Below are 16,944 nucleotides of genomic sequence, written 5' to 3'. Positions count from 1 at the left end.
TTCTAGTAGGTAGGCAGTGCTGGGAATCTCTAGATCTCATGGAATAAAGTCTGTTCTCTCCCTCACCCAATGGCTCCAAGTGTTTCCTGTAAATCCCCTTTTACCCCCGTGATTCATTTTCAGTTTAATCCTTTGAAACCCTACCATGGTATTAACAAAGTTAATCTTAGACCCAACGTAATAGGAACTTTGAATAAGTTATTTGGAATTTAGCTTATGAAACAACTGAAAGCCCTCAAATTCCTGGTGATTATGGAGTAATGCTAGATTATCAACTGCAGACAAATACCTGTTTTACCGTGGTGGTGGAGGTATGTTTGTGAATTGTATTGCTAGCTGATCATGGCTTGAGAGTAACATAGCACAGCTACAGATAAGTGAGCTGATGCTCAAGTTAATTCTTTTCTCAGTGTAGCATAGCTGCTGAGTGATAAGCCTGAGTTTAGCAGCTTTCCTGACTTGGGATAATAGCTCTTTCTTTTGTATTCTGCTTCTTCCCCATATAGGTTGGGTTCTAGAATTTTGCTGATCCTCTTGACTGAAATGGCTACTATTTGGAAGTTCTTAAGGGAAGAGCTTAAGATGGTCAGGGTTGTGATAACAACCCACTGGGGAGTAAGGATGTGGTGGGAATTGGAGAGGAAACGTGCTTGGTAGGTTTCTTTAACTTGTTGGAGATTAGGAAGGGCGGGAAGGCCTGAAGTCAGCCGGCCTTGGGAGGATGTCAGTTTTTGATCTTTTTAAATTTAAAAGTGAATTTTAATTTCTTTTAAATTTAATTTCTAATATTCTGAGTCCCTTAAGAAGTGTATCTGGTGGCACAACAGTTCCCCTTAAAAGTTTGTCTTTCTAGATGTTTGTCATAAAGGCTGCGTGGGCCTGGGACATCTGTAGAAATGGTTTTCTTGGCCAGAAGGATGTATTCGAAGAGGCGCCCGTTCTGTTGTTTGTCTTATGGTCTTGTGAATGAGGAGAGGAGAGGAAGACAGTGTTGTGAGATCTGAGGCCTGTTGATTCCGATTGTGCCCCAGATACTGCTTTATTTGAGGGGTGTGCCAGACAGGAGCAGGCAGCCTTTAACCCCCTTGGAAACCGAGGTACCTCTCTGTTGCCAGTTGACACCTGCAGTCTCTGCCTTCAGGAACAACTTGGTTGAATCCTCAGCCCGAGGCTTATTAGGAAGGCTACCCTGCTGTTGTCCGGCCGCCAGGAAGGGATTGGATTGTTCAGACGGGGAACGATTTCTGACCCCTGGTATCTGTCCCAGAGGCCTCCGTGCAGGGGAAAAGCCCTTGGTTGCCCTGTCAGCAGGCATTTGCTCTGGCAGCCTGTTAAAATCAGGTGGGACAGCTGGAGAAGTGGTGGCCATGGAGTGTGATAGGTGCGCTGATTATCTGAGGCCTGAGGATGGTGTTAGGGCCCGCAGAAGTGTCTTTTGCAAGAGCAGATCTGTCTGCTTATGGATCGAATGTTACCTGTTTTTCATACCAGAGGTGTCTATGAATGTGTGTTTCCCTGATCTTTGTTTGAACCTTGACAGAATCTGAATTGCTTTTTGTTGTCGTTGTTTTTGTTTTTCTCTTTTTTTTTTTTTTTTTTTTTTTTGAGACGGAGTCTGGCTCTGTTGCCCAGGCTGGAGTGCAGTGGCGCGATCCTGGCTCACTGCACCCTCTGCCTCCTTGGTTCAAGCAATTCTCCTGCCTCAGCCTCCCGAGTAACTGGGATTACAGGCATGCACCACCATGCCCGGCTTATTTTTGTATTTTTAGTAGAGACCGGGATTTCACCGTGTTGGCCAGGCTGGTCTCGAACTTCCAACCTCAGGTGATCCTCCTGCCTTGGCCTCCCAAAATGCTGGGATTACAAGCATGAGCCACCCCACCCGGCAGAATCTGAACTTCATTGTCCCTTTTTAGCTTCCCTGTGACCTTACTCCTGCCCCATTGCCATTACCTTGGTAGGAAAAATGCTGAGTCTCCTAGTCACATAGTCATGGGGAAGATATAAATGGCAGTCATACTTCCTCGTTTAATATTTTTCTCAGCTCCTAGATCTGCCAGTATTTTTCCCTTTGAGACAAAGCAGCTGCTGTGGATGCCTTTCTGTGTGGCCACTGACAGCCTTTCAGTGTGCTGTGCTCCTTAGGAGAAATGGGTCCCCTCATCTTGTTTCAGGGGAAGCTTTAAAAAGTTACTTGTAAAAGGGATTGAAAGCATCATAACAAAAAAACAAATGGCCTCATAAAATACATTCTTCTAGGTCAGCCTATATCAGTACTAACTGTGTTAGCTCTTCAGCTGTCTAGGGTTACCTTAGTGCTATTGACATTTTGGGCCACATAATTCTTTTTTGTGGGGGCTATCCTGTGCATTGCAGGATGTTCAGCAGCATCCCTGGCCTTTACCTGCTAGAGCTAGTAGCACCCCTCAAACATCTCCAGATATTGCCACGTGTCCTCTGGGCAAGCAAAACTCCCTCACTTGTGAACTCCTGGGCTGCACCCTGCGACACAGTACTATTGTGGCTATTAAGCATTTGACCTGTGGCCAGTCTGAACTGAGATGTGCTGTAAGCATAAAATACCTGATTTCAGAGACTTAGTACAAAAAAAGAAATACCTTGTTTGTAAAATACCTAATAATTTTTCACATTGATTATATGTTAAAAAAGATAATACTTTTTATTGGGTTAAATGAAATATATTATTTAAATTAATTTACCTTTTACTTTTTATTTTTAGAGTCAGAGTCTCACTCTGTCACCCAGACTATAGTGCGGTGGCATGATCATGGCTCACTGCAGCGTCAAACACCTGGGCTCCTGTGATCCTCCTGCCTCAGCCTCCTGAGTAGCTAGGACTACTATCTCGTGCTACCATGCCTGGCTAACTTTTAAATTTTTTGTAGTGATGGGGTCTTGGAAGGTTACACAGATTAGTCTCAAACTCCTGGCCTGAGGCCATCCTCCCACCTCAGCCTCCCAAAGTGTTGTGATTACAGGCATAAGCCACTGCACCCTGCCTACTTTTTACTTTTTAATGTGGCTACTAGAAAATTTAAATTACATTATGTGGCTTACATTTGCAGCTTGCATTGTATTTCTGTTGGACAGTGCTGAGCTAGAGTGTTGATCTACTGTAGTTTAGCTGTTGATTTTGTATCAGGCATTTAGATCCCTGTAAGCTGTTGGGTTTAATGGTTTTTTCCTTTGGAAGATTTTCCTTTATGCAGTAAAATTATGGAGACACAGAGTATGTAGTATTACATATTACCAGTTTGCTCTCCTGAATCCCTGCTGGTAGCATATTAAAAATCGGTTTAATGTTCAGACCGTGTATGTTTGTCTATATTTCCCTCCTTTCCATATTGCATTTTCTTTTCCATATTAGATTTTATCTCTTTTAAGGCATATGTGGTTGTATCTTAAATTTAATTTGTATTTCTCGATTGGTGACATTGGGTCTGTGTGTTCTCTCCTGTATCTAGAACAGTGCCTGGCACATAGTGGGCCCTCAATAAGGACTAGATGAATGAATGGATGAAAAAAATACTGTATTTTACTTTTTCAGTACAAGTCCACTACTTGAAATATATTATTATGTTAGTTACTTGGTTACTTCTTATATTTCTTTCTTTCTTTCTTTAGAGACAGGGTCTCACTCTGTCACCCAGGCTGGAGTGCAGTGGCATGATCTTGGCTCACTGCAGCCCGATGGTCCTGGCTCAAGCGATCCTCCCACCTCAGCTTCCTGAGTAGCTGGGGCTAATGGTGTACCTTTTTTGTATTTTTCTGTACAGGCGGGGTTTCATCATGTTGCCCAGGCTGGTCTCAAGCTCCTGGGCTCAAGCGATCTGCCTGCCTCAGCCTCCCAAAGTGCTGAGATTGTAGGTGTGAGCCGCCGCGCCCAGCCACTTGGTCACTTCTTTAGCTTTATCTTCCCTTCTCTTAATGCTAATTTCCTTATGCAAAAATGTTTCCTTTTCATGTTTGAACCTCTTTTCCCTTTGATACATTTCTGCTTGTTGGGGGTAAATGGAGGCTGTCCCCCATCATAGCTGGACTAAGTATGCTATATAATTTATGTCATCATTTTTAATGTAATTTTTGGGAGGTTAATTCCAGATGGATTAATGTATGATATGAAACCTGGATCTCAATTAATTCATCTCCAATCTGGTTAGTTGGTAGGAAGGTAGGTAGTAGGTAGGATGTGAGTGACTGTCTCTGTCACCCAGGATGGGGTGCAGAGGTGCAATCATGGCTCACTGTACCCTTGACCTACCAGAATCAAGCAATCCTCCTGCCTTAGCCTCTCATGTAGCTGCACCACAGGTGTGCACCACCATGCCCGGCTAGTTTTAAAAAATGTTGTATATAGACGGGTTCTCACTTTGTTGCCCAGGCTGGTCTCGAACTCCTGGGCTCAAGCGATCCTCCCACTTTGGCCTCCCAGTGCTGAGATTACAGGTGTGAACCACTGCACCTGGCCCAATCTGGTATTTATTTGTCTCAACAATATTCACTGACTCATGATTCCCTACCTTATTATATTATTTATGCTTTTGTATAGTAAGCCCTTATAGCTTGAATATATTAAGTCTTTTCTCTTGGTTCGTTGCCATTTTTAATCCATTCAACCTTAGAATGTTGATAACTCACTTTATGGAATGTTAACTGTGGTAGAAAATATTTATTTTTACCTTTAAATAGACATACTTTTTTTTTTCCTGGCATGCTCGGCCATGTGAGCTTTTTTAGGAAGCCTAGAGAGGAAGAGAAGTTAGACATCCAAGCATATAGTTAGTTACAAGTGGGAGACATCTGTGCAGTTACTGGCCGGTTAGTATAAAGATGCTGTTATTTTATGTTTCCTTTTTTTTTTTTGTAGACAGAGTCTCCCTCTGTCACCCAGGCTGGGGTGCAGTGGCGCGATCTCAGCTCACTGCAACCTGCACCTCTCAGGTTCAAGCAATTCTTCTGCCTCACCTTCCCGAGTAGCTGGGACTACAGGCATGTGCCACCATGCCTGGCTAATTTTTGTATTTTTAGTAGAGACAGGGTTTCACCATATTGGCCAGGCTGGTCTCGAACTCCTAACCTCAGGTGATCCGCCTGTCTCAGCCTTCCAAAATGCTGGGATTACAGGCGTGAGCCACTACACCTGGCCATGAGTCATTGTTTATCTTAATCTGGTATTCATCCTGGGGAAGAGAGAAGAGCCGTTTATGAGGTATACCTGGGATCATTTTGTACAGTTACGGTTTATTTGCTTGGTTTTGTTTTTTTTTTTTTTTGGTTTTTTTGACAGGCCCATAGCATAGTGATTAAGAGCCTTAGCTCAAGGCTGGATTGAAATCCCTGCTGTGACCTAACATCGGTGTGCCTTAGTTTCTTTAGCTGTAAAACGGGGATACTAGTACCTACCTCAAAGGGTTGTTATGAGGATTAAATTAGTTAATATCTGTAAACCATTTAAAACAGTGTCTGGCACATAGTACATGCTATGTTGGTTTGTTATAAATTTGTATAAATTTTCTTAATTACCTTTAAGTGAAAATCTTGCCTTTATAAATGCATACTAGTCGTGAGATTTGGCTGTACACAAGGAAGATTGCTATGGCTTCCTTTTTTTCTTGCTAATGTCAAGACAACCTGAGGTCCGCAAAATAGAAGTGAAAGTACTAAAGTTAATAGCAATTCTCTTTTGCAATAATACTGGAGCACATATCCTGTAATAAAGTTAATTGGGGCAAACTGGGTAGAAGTCTAATTGCTAGGAGCTACATTTTTTTAATCCTGTAACCCCAATGATAGAATTTATCCTAAATAATCCAGAAGGAGAAAAATAAAACTATAATTGTATATTATACTATTAATAATAAGCAAAAGCTGGGTGTGGTGACTCACACCTGTAATCCCAGCACTTTTGGAGGCCAAGAATGGAGGATTGATTGCTTGAGCCCAGGAGCTCAAGACCAGCCTTTGCAACATAGTAAGAACCCATCTCTACAAAAAAATTAAAAAATTAGCCAGACATGGTGGTAGTGCATGCCTGTAGTCCCAGCTACTATGGAGGCTGAGGTGGGAGATTGCTTGAGCAAGGGAGGTCAAAGCCGCAGTGAGCTATGATTGTGCCACTGCATTCCAGCCTGGGTGACAGAGCAAAATCCTGTCTCAGACAAAAATAATAAGCAAAACAGCTAGAGAATCTAAACAGAAGTGGAATGGGTAAGATCGCCTCAGTGGTATGTCATGCAGCATTAATTGATGATATGTAGAATGGAAGGGAAAGAAGGTATTTTGAAGGTGTTTTCATTGACATTTGAATACTGGGTGCCAAACTCTCTACTATGCCAGAGGCCAGGGATATAAACAAGAGGAAGACAGCTTGCCCTCTAGGAGCTCTTACCAGAAGCATCCTGCTGTGGTGGTGTAGGTACAGGGAAGACACAGGAGGAAGGAAATAAGTTCCCCGACCTTGAAAGAGTCAGGGAAAACTAAAGGAAAGAAGAAATCGTTGTGACAGACCCTAAGATTTATTGGCTAGGTAAATTGGGATAATATAGCTAACATGTATTGAATGTTTATTATATACCCAATATTTTGCTAAGCACTTTTAATTATCCCATTAATTCCTCTCATCCCTATGTGGTAGGTGCATGTAGCATTGCAAAAATGAGTAAACTTGAGACTTAAATCTGTATTTGTCTTCTAAAATTCATGTTTGAAATCACTGTATTTACTGTGGCCTCCAGCTGTGGGAAAATTCTGTCTATGGAGATCTTCATACTTTAATGCCGTAAGAAAAAATAGTTTTGTTGGAGTAAGAGAATTATTTTCTCTTGTTTTTATTATTTATTTATTTATTTTTCATGTTAACATTTGAGAGTTCTTGCCAACAGCTGAATATCTGTTGCTTATTGTTTTGAGAGACCTGTCTCTGAAGGAGGTAGGTGCAGATATGGAGTGGGACAGTGGTTCCTTCAAAGGAGAAGATCCTGTATCATATCCTGTATTTCTGTCAGATATTTCATTTTCCTGACTTGGGCAATGTGTAAAGATATGACAACAAGATTGACAATTTGGGAAAACGTTTGGGAAAGAATAACAGGGACAGGATGTGACTTGGAAAGTTCGTTGCTTAGAGTAGCAAGGTTTGATTATTTTTGATCAACAATATAGAATTTTCCATCCTCTTACTGTGAGAATTTCTACTCCATGCTTTGTTACATGAGAATTCTGAGATTAGTGCTATTTCAACCACTTTTATGGGGGTTTGTCAGGATAAATTTGCACCGAGTGCCTTGTTCTAAAACCAAAGGCAGCAGGAGAGCCCCGAGTCTCTGCCATCAGTAGTGCCACTGCAGTACTCATGAGAAACCTGGGAAATGACTTGCCTGGCAGCTTTCATTTGAATCTTTTTAAAAACAGCCTTTGAATTTGATGTTTTCCAATATAGGAAGTAACTTACTACGTAGGAGGTGGTGAAACATGACATAGTTATATATAGTAAAAAGAACAAAAACCATGCAATCAGAGGATTTTAAAAATATTATTAAGTCCATTTACTTTTCTATGAATAGGTTTTAGTGAAAACTGTCACTAGGCATTTTAGAAATGAAGAAAATGAAATTAGTGTGTTATGCACATAGGAATTGTCATTTTTTTGGTTCCCACCATCTGGAATAGTCTTACAGATAGGAGGCACTTGGTAAGTTATTTGTGGAAAGAATGGATGATAGCTGTGAAGATTCTGGTTTCCTATTAATATGCCATGCTCATGTAAACATACTGATGGATTGCATGCCAAGTTTTCCTCTTCTGATGCTTCTCAAACATCAAAAGATGTTTATAAAACCCTTCTAACTCTTGAACTTGGTTCACCTGGAAAAGCAAAAGAACTAGAATAGCTAAAACAATTTTGAAAAGGAAGGATAAAGTTGAAGACATCACACTATCCAATTTTAAGACTTACTTTATAGCTACAGTAATCAAGTCAGTAGTATCAATGTAGGGATAGACAAATAGATCAATGAAATAGAGTCTAGAAATAGACTCACACAGGCATGGCCAACTTTTCGACATAAGTGCAGAGCACCTTACTGGAGAAATGATAATCTTTTCAACACACGGTATTGGAACAATCACAAAGTGAACCTTTGCAGAAACCTTACATTTTATACAAAAATTAACTCAAAATGAACCATAGATTTGAATATAAAATGTAAAACTATAAAACTTTTAAGAGGGCACATAGGAGAAAATCTTCATGACCTGGGGGTTGGAAGAAGAGTTCTTAGGCATGACACTAAAAGCACAATTGTAAAAGAAAAAAATTGGTAAATTAGACTGCAAAATTGCAAACTTTTGCTGCATGAATGGCCCTAATTAGGAGGATGAAACATGGCCATAAAATGGGAGAAAATATTTGCAAATCATATGACAAAGAACTTTAATCCAGAATATATAAGGAACTTGCTAAACTCAATAATAAAAAAAAATTCACTTAGAAAATAAGCTGTAATTTCAGCACTTTGGGAGGTCAAGACCAGCCTGGGCAACATAGTGCTGTCTCCACAAAATAAAAATAATTAGCTGGGTGTGGTGGCACATGCCCATAGTCCCAGCTACTTGGGAGGTGGGAGGATCACATGAGCCTGGGAGTTCAAGGCTGCAATGAGCTGTGATCATGCCATTGCACTCCCAGCCTGGGCAACAGAGCAAGACCTTGTCTTAAAAAAAAGAAAAAAAAATAGAAAATGGGCAAAAGACTTGAACAGACACTTCAGCAAAAGGAATGTAGGGGTGACATGTAAGTACAGATAGATGTTAAACATTATTTGTTCACCATTAGGGTAGTGCAAATTAAAACCACAATAAGTTACCATACCACACCTATCAGAATGGCTAAAATAAAATATAATGCCAATACTGGCCGGGTGCGGTGGCTCACGCCTGTAATCCTAGCACTTTGGGAGGCCAAGGCAGGCGGATCACTAGGTCAGGAGTTCGAGAGCAGCCTGACCAACATGGTGAAACCCCGTCTCTACTAAAAATAGAAAAATTAGCCAGGCATGGTGGTGGGCATCTGTAATCCCAGCAACTCAGGAGGCTGAGGCAGGAGAATTGCTTGAACCCGGGAGGCGGAGGTTGCAGTGACCCGAGATTGCACCACTGCACGCCAGTCTGGGGGACAGAGCAAGACTCCGTCTTGGGGGGAAAAAAATGCCAATACCAAGCACTGGTGAGGATGTGCGGAAACTAGATTTCTCATCCATTGCTAGTGGGAATGTAAAATGGTACTGTGGTCAAGTAATTTCAATGACAACTAATATTTGAATCATAAATAATGACAAGCTGCTTTATATACTTCTTGTGCTGTCAGGTTAAGCAAGAAGTGAGATCTCCACTTGAAGTCAGGAATTTGAGACTAGCCTGGGCAAAATGCCATCTCTACTAAAAATACAAAAATTAGATGGGTGTGGTGGTGGGCATTTGTAATCCCGGCTACTTGGGAGGCTGAGGCAAGAGAATTGCTGGAACCCGGGAAGCGGAGATTGCAGTGAGCCAAGATTGCGCCACTGCACTCCAGCCTGGGTGACAGAGCGAGATGCTGTCTCAAAAAAAAAAAAAAAAAAAAAAAAGGTGAGATCTCCATTCCAGTACAAATTTGTAGTGGATATATTTTTCAAACTGAAATTACAGTTCTAGCAGTGATTTTTAGACCTCGATGATGTATGAAGCAAATTTCCATATTTCAAGATCCATGTATTTTGGAAATAGTGGCAATGGTTGTATAATATTGTGAATATAATTAATGCCTCTGAATTCTATACACTTAAAATGGCTAAAATGGCAAATTTTATATTATATATATTTTGCCACATAGAAATAATCCATTTAACTGTGGCATTTAGTTGCTTCCACATAACTTTCCATTGAAAGTGATTAATCTACAGTGGGGTACATGCATGTAATGATGTGATAAAGGTAAATGTCAAGAGAGGAATCTAATAGAATTCTATAATGTCTTCCATGAGATAAAAGGCTCAATTAAAAGTGTATATTCCTGGATTTAGCTCAGTATTTGGAAGTTCCTGTCTTTTTTTTTTTTGAGACAGGGTCTTGCTCTGTCGCCCAGGCTGGAGTGCAGTGGCACAATCTTAACTCACTGAAATCTCTGCCTCCCTGGTTCAAGAGATCCTCCTACCTCAGCCTCCCGAGTATCTGGGACTACAGGTGTGTGCCACCACGCCCTGCTAATTTTTGTATTTTTAGTAGAGATGGGGATTCACCATGTTGACCAGGCTGGTCTCAGACTCCTGACCTAAGGAGTCTGCCTGCCTTTGCCTCCCAAAGTGCTGGGCTTATAGGTGTGAGCCACTGCACCCAGCCCGGCAGTACCTTCATGAAGACATTTGCAAAAGTGGAATTGTAGAATCTCATTGCAAATCAGCATTCATAGATGAAGATTTGCAATCAATTTTGATGAAAGGGAAAACTATTTTAAACCCCAGTTAAGTGAAATGTTATTCCCCCATAAAAGAATTTCATTCTTCTCATCAGTAGACCTGCGTTACAAAAAATTGTACTCAATTATTATAATCTGAATTATGTCAACATTTTGTGGAGATTTGTTTTCTCTTGTAATAGGAGTACCTACTTAATATCTTTGATTTTGCCTCTTAGCCCACAAAACTTAAAATATTTACCTCTAGCCTTTTGCAGAAAATGTTTGTCAACCCCTAGCTTAAAGCATTGATTTTTCTCTTTTTCTTTTCTTTTCTTTTTTTTTTTTGAGACGGAGTCTCACTCTTTCGCCCAGGCCGGAGTGCAGTGGCGCTATCTCGGCTCACTGCAAGCTCTGCCTCCCGGGTTCACGCCGTTCTCCTGCCTCAGCCTCCCGAGTAGCTGGGACTATAGGCGCCTGCCATGGCGCCCGGCTAATTTTTTGTATTTTTTTTTCAGTAGAGATGCGGTTTCACCATGTTAGCCAGGATGGTCTCGATCTCCTGACCTCGTGATCCGCCCGCCTCGGCCTCCCAAAGTGCTAGGATTGCAGGCGTATATTTTTAAAGCGATGAAAATCTCACCTTATTCTCTGTTTTAGCTGCATCCCAGAGATGTTGATGTATTGCAGTTTCATACTGTTTAGCACAGAATATGTTCTGGTTTCCATTTAATGCCTTCTCTTTATTTATTAATTTAAAGAGATAGAGTCTTGTTCTGTTGCCCAGTCTGGAGTGTAGTGGCGAGATCATAGTTCACTGCAGCCTCAAACTCCTGAGCTCAAGCAATCCTCCCACCTCAGCCTCCTGAGAAGCTGAGATTATGTAGGTACAAATTGTCACGCCCGTTTGATGTCTTCTTTCACCTACATTACTTAGAAGTATATTGCATAATTTCTGAACATTCAGATATTTTAAAAATCTTTGTTACTGAGCTCTAATTAAATCCTAAAGTGGTCAGAGTGCATGTATACATGATGTCAGTCTTGAGATTTGTTGAGGTTTGCTTTATAGCCCAACGTACAGTCCATTTTGGCAATGTATTTGAAGTGACATTTTTCAGATCTTTTGTCGTCTTCTGAAGCTTTGGATATCCAAATAAGGCTGGTCCCTGTAACATTCTGTACCTACTCTGTACAGATTCCCAGTTTCTACTCACTTAAAGTAGGTGTGCTTGTATTTTTAGTGTATCTTTCTCCTTTCTCAATCCAGGAGTTTTTTTCCTTCCCCTTGTGGTTATATGCAGCTTATAGGTAAGAAAAACCTTTGTAATGTACTTGAATCTCAGCAGTCCTCAGTTCATTATCAAGTGCCGTAGTCCCTAACCACTAAATTAAGTGTTGACCTTATACATAAGGACTTCATATAAGAGCGAGTTCGTTCTTGTTGTTGACTCCTGTCGTGTTGTACCATTATTCTCTTGAAACTGGTCTGACTTGCCTTTGACAAAAGGAAAGGAGTGTGCTTTGCAGGGCTATGTGCTTTCCTAATACCAAGAAGTTATCTAAAGATACTGAACTGTGCTGTGAACTAAAGCTATTGTGTTTGATCTGCCCAGGCATCCAGCTGACCCCTGTATATAAAATTCTACTCGTTCAGTTCTGTTAATGTTTAAGTTCCCTCTGTTCTTTGGTGGGAAAGGAGGTGATGTATAAAAATCAACTGCTTTGTATAAGGCTTGATGTGTTAGGTGCTAAACCACTTAACTTTTTCTTGATTTGGGGATCTATTCTCCTTGTTTTTTTTTTGTTTTGTTTTGGTTTTTTCCTTCTTTTAGAGACAGTCTTGCTCTGTCACCCAGGCTGGAGTGCAGTGGTGCGATCATAGCTCATTGCAGCCTCCAACTCCTGGGCTGAAGTGATCCTCCTGCCTCCACCTCCCAAGTAGCTGGTACTGCAGGCACGCATCACCATGCCTGACTGACTTTTTTTATTTTTTGTAGAGATGGTGTGTTGCTGTGTTGCCCAAGGTGGTCTTGAACTCCTGAGCTCAACGGATCCTTCCAAAGTGTCAGAATTACAGGCGTGAGCCACCATGCCCAGCTGAGATCTGTTTTTTACTATTTCACAATAATTGCTGGAAATATTTGTAATAATGTGACTTTCACTGCTAAGACAGAAAAGGATGATAAGGAAATTGAGGAAAATGAAGCTTCTGCTTCTACAACAGGAAAGCATAAACGTTTGAGTTACTTTTAGAGTAAACGGGGGATAAGTGTGTCTAGATTCTTGACCCACCCTCTTCTGCCACAGTCAGACTTAGAATGCACTTTTGCATGCACTTTTGTTAATCTAATTAACGAACATTTATACGCTTTCTAGTTAGTAAATACGTGTAACTTTATATTTCAGCTCATGAGATCCTTTGCCACATGCTGCAGGGAAGTGTAGAGCTCTTCAGCTGTGCAGCCAGGATGAGAACTCACGTTCTGTTCTCCCTGCTGCTGATGTGACAGGGGAGGCACGTGTACATCCAGGCTCTTTCTGCATGGCAGGGCTGTTTAATTGGGGCTGATGGAAATTTTTGTCATAGAAAATGGGCAATCAGATTTGCAGTTAGTAGTGAAATAATTGACTCTCAATCCATATTGGGAAACAGAAGATAAAACATTTGGTAATAAAAATGTAAATTTTAGAACATAGAACACAAAGAGTGGTCCATAAGCCGGGCACGGCGGCTCACACCTATAATCCCAACACTTTGGGAGGCTGAGGTGGGTGGATCACGAGGTCAAGAGATCAAGACCATCTGGCCAACATGGTGAAACCCCATCTCTACTAAAAATATAAAAATTAGCTGGGCATGGTGGTGCATGCCTGTAACCCCTCTACTCGGAGGCTGAGACATGAGAATTGCTTGAACCGGGGAGGCTGAGATTGCAGTGATCCAAGATCATGCCACTGCACTCCGGCCTGGGCAACAGAGCGAGACTCCATCTCAAAAATAAAATAATATAAAAACAGGGCCAGGCGCAGTGGCTCATGCCTGTAATCCCAGCACTTTGGGAGGCTGAGGCAGGTGGATCATGAGGTTAGGAGTTCGAAACCAGCCTGACCAACATGGTGAAACCCCACCTCTACTAAAAATACAAAAATAACCAGGCGTAGTGGCACATCCCTGTAATCCTAGCTACTCAGGAGGCTGAGGCAGGCGAATCGCTTGAACCCGGGAGGTGGAGGTTGCAGTGAGCCGAGATTGTGCCACTGCACTCCAGCCTGGGTGACAGAGCGAGACTCTATCTCAAAAAAACCCAAAAAAACAAAGAGTGGACCCTAATGTAACCTATGGACTTCAGTTAATAATGAATCTGTATTGGCTCATCAATTGTAACAAAGGTACCACGCTAATGGAAGATGTTAATAATAGGAAAAACAGATGAGGAGGATGGGGGAGGTACAGAGGTATATGGGAACACTCTGTACTATTTGATCAGTTTTTCTGTAAAACCTAAAGATGCTAAAAAAAAAAAAGAAAACTGTTTAAAATTTTTAAATATCTAGCTTAATGTTCCCCAATGGGTTCAAATCATACAAAGTTAGTGTTTAACCTCCTGACCCTTGCTTGGAATGTCTCAGTTAAGATGAGTCCAGTTTGCAGTTTGAGCTGTTTCATCAGTTCTGTTTGCCTCTCGCCTGTGTATTAACTGTGCTCTTGCCTTTCTCCCTATCTGCTGGAACAGCTGGAATGCCAAGATGCCTTGGAAACAGCAGCCCGAGCTGAGGGCCTCTCTCTTGATGCCTCCATGCATTCTCAGCTCAGAATCCTGGATGAGGACCATCCCAAGGGAAAGTACCATCATGGCTTGAGTGCTCTGAAGCCCATCCGGACTACTTCCAAGTAAGATGCCGTACTGGGTGATGACAGTAAAGCATCAAAGGCATTTTTTTTTTTTTTTTTTTTGAGACAGTCTTGCTCTGTCGCCAGTGGCATGATCTCGGCTCACTGCAACCTCCGCCTCCTGGGTTCAAGCGATTCTCCTGCCTCAGCCTCCTGAGTAGCTGGGACTACAGGCGTCCACCACCACCAAGCCCAGCTAATTTTTTTGTATTTTTAGTAGAGACGGGGTTTTCATATTGGCCAGGTTGGTCTCAATCTCCTGGCCTCATGATCTGCCCGCCTCGGCCTCCCAAAGTGCTGGGATTACAGGCGTGAGCCCCCGCGCCCGGCCCATCAAAGCCATTTTAGAACATTCAGGCTAAGATTAGATCAGCCGGGGAGACTGGTCTTAAGTTAAGAACTGTGTTCACTAAACAGTGTCCTTTAAACACAGGCTGTCCTCTCCGTGCGTGTTGATAGCTTTGTGATTTCGGTTTTCTCTCGTTAGACACCAGCACCCAGTGGACAATGCTGGGCTTTTTTCCTGTATGACTTTTTCGTGGCTTTCCTCTCTGGCCCGTGTGGCCCACAAGAAGGGGGAGCTCTCAATGGAAGACGTGTGGTCTCTGTCCAAGCACGAGTCTTCTGACGTGAACTGCAGAAGGTAGGCGCCTCTGGTCCACCCTCATCTCCCCCATGCCGGGTGGGCAGGGCCTGAGCTAGGAGTGTGAAGTCCACAGCTCTGTGTCTTTAAAGAGCCGAGCTGTCCAGTGGAGGGCGGGCGGCCTGGGGATGACTTTCTCTTTGCTCTTTTGCTTTATCTCCTATTTCACCTTTGATCCTGTTTTAACCACGGGCTTTCTCTCTCTCTCTCAGCCCCGCTTCTCTTCCTGAGTCTGCAGGGAGATTATGTTGCTGCCTTGTGACAGAATACATTTTTGTGGTAGCTGATTGTCATGATTAAAATCTAGTTTACAACTTTACATTTTACCACAGGAACCTTCAGAAAGGGTTGGGGGCCCCTGAAAAAGAAAGTTCTTATTCACAAATTGCATTCAGGGATCATTTTCCTGGGTGGAAAGAAAGGCTTTTGCTCTCATCATTTTCTGTATCCTGGGAGGCTCCCTATACAGGGTAAATGTGTAGCTCCCCAGGAAGGGTATTTTTTCCCAGAAGGTGAAGACTATGTACATAATTTTAAAGGAGAGACTTGTGTGAGTGGTGGCAAAACCTGGAGACAAAAAGTGGTGGCAAGTGGGGAGCTAGGTGTGCCTTTCCCCCGGGGAGATGTGTAACGAGGACGTGTGCCCTTGTTAAGACTAGAGAGACTGTGGCAAGAAGAGCTGAATGAAGTTGGGCCAGACGCTGCTTCCCTGCGAAGGGTTGTGTGGATCTTCTGCCGCACCAGGCTCATCCTGTCCATCGTGTGCCTGATGATCACGCAGCTGGCTGGCTTCAGTGGACCAGTAAGTTCTAACCATCCTTTCCGACAGTCTCCAGGGGCCCGGCCACGGCCAGCTCTAACACTCTTATTCTGTTGCAGGGGTTGTGCTCAGCTTTGGGCTAGGTAGCAGTCTTAGAGATGCCTTCAGGTCTGTTGAAAGGGGTTGATGGATTTTGGCAACAGCTGGAAGGATGAAAGGGCAATGTTGCCAGAGAAGAAATGGAACTAGCTTGATTTCTGGGCGGGGGTGAAATGGAACTGACTCCAGTTCTGCACAGGACTGTGCTTCTCGGTTGTGTGTTAACATGAAATGACAGTCGGTGCAGGCAGATGTGTCTTGCAGTGCTGCGAGTAGGTGAGAGCACGTTGTGTGGCCCGGGCTGGTGAGCCAGCGCCGGGGACATACCGAGTGCCTGGAGGCAGAGTTATCACATGTTTGGCAGGTCCGTGGCAAATAAGCCCTGAGAAAACTAGAGGACTGTCGAGGATTTTAGAGTCTGACCTGGAGTCCGTTTAAGTTTGGCTTATAGTGTGACTGTGTGGCGAGCGTTGGGGTGGCAGCCGTGGTTTTCCCCAGTCTGTACTGATGCAGAGTAGACAAGAGAGCCTTTGACGTTCACTCTGTTTCCTGCGCACCTGTTTCTTACACCTGCTGTGCTGCCTTACACTTGAGACCTTGATTAAATCTATTCTCTACACATTTGCCTTGAGGCATCGGAGCAGTAGTACTGCTTGTACTGTGCGTTTTCCATGTGTGGGTAAGCTGGAGGTTCATGGTTTTGGTAAGTATGTGCCTAAGATGCATGGCAATTAGGTAAAACTAATTTGCAGTTTTGTTTTTGTTTTTATTTTTTTAACGTTTGATGCCTCTTGTTAAAGTTTTGATCTCTTTTCTGAAGCAGAGAACACTACTTTTCTGGTATTGGGTTTCTATATTATTAATAATTGACCAACTAACATACTTTATGTAAAAGTTTTAAGTAAGAAGGACCATGTAACTGAAATGTTGTGTTACGTAATTTACCAAAATGGCAAACATTTTCATAGAGCCAGCTTCCCCCAAGAAGAGCTTCTGTCATTGTTTCACTACAGGGCTGGTGGCTGCTCTGATCTCATAGAATTCATTCCTCTGGGTAGCACTATATGCAGGCTTTGCGAAGTGATCATGGGCTTTCT

The 16,944-nt window shown here is 42.5% G+C and overlaps 1 protein-coding gene across 7 annotated transcripts in view; it reads left to right on the top strand.

Annotated features, from left to right (window-relative positions):
* ABCC5 (ATP binding cassette subfamily C member 5) overlaps positions 1-16,944 on the top strand; it is a 96,656-nt gene that overhangs the window by 14,150 nt on the left and 65,562 nt on the right. For all 7 annotated transcript variants that reach the window (XM_063722367.1, XM_054553066.2, XM_024244709.3 and 4 more), the window contains exons 3-5: positions 14,188-14,345; positions 14,833-14,988; positions 15,643-15,790. In XM_063722367.1, the coding sequence (XP_063578437.1) occupies positions 14,188-14,345; positions 14,833-14,988; positions 15,643-15,790 (462 nt within the window). The remainder of the gene's footprint in view (positions 1-14,187; positions 14,346-14,832; positions 14,989-15,642; positions 15,791-16,944) is intronic.

This window comes from Pongo abelii, chromosome 2 (assembly GCF_028885655.2).
Source record: "Pongo abelii isolate AG06213 chromosome 2, NHGRI_mPonAbe1-v2.0_pri, whole genome shotgun sequence".
Lineage (NCBI taxonomy): Eukaryota > Metazoa > Chordata > Mammalia > Primates > Hominidae > Pongo > Pongo abelii.
This window is presented reverse-complemented; position numbering and strand designations above follow the sequence as displayed.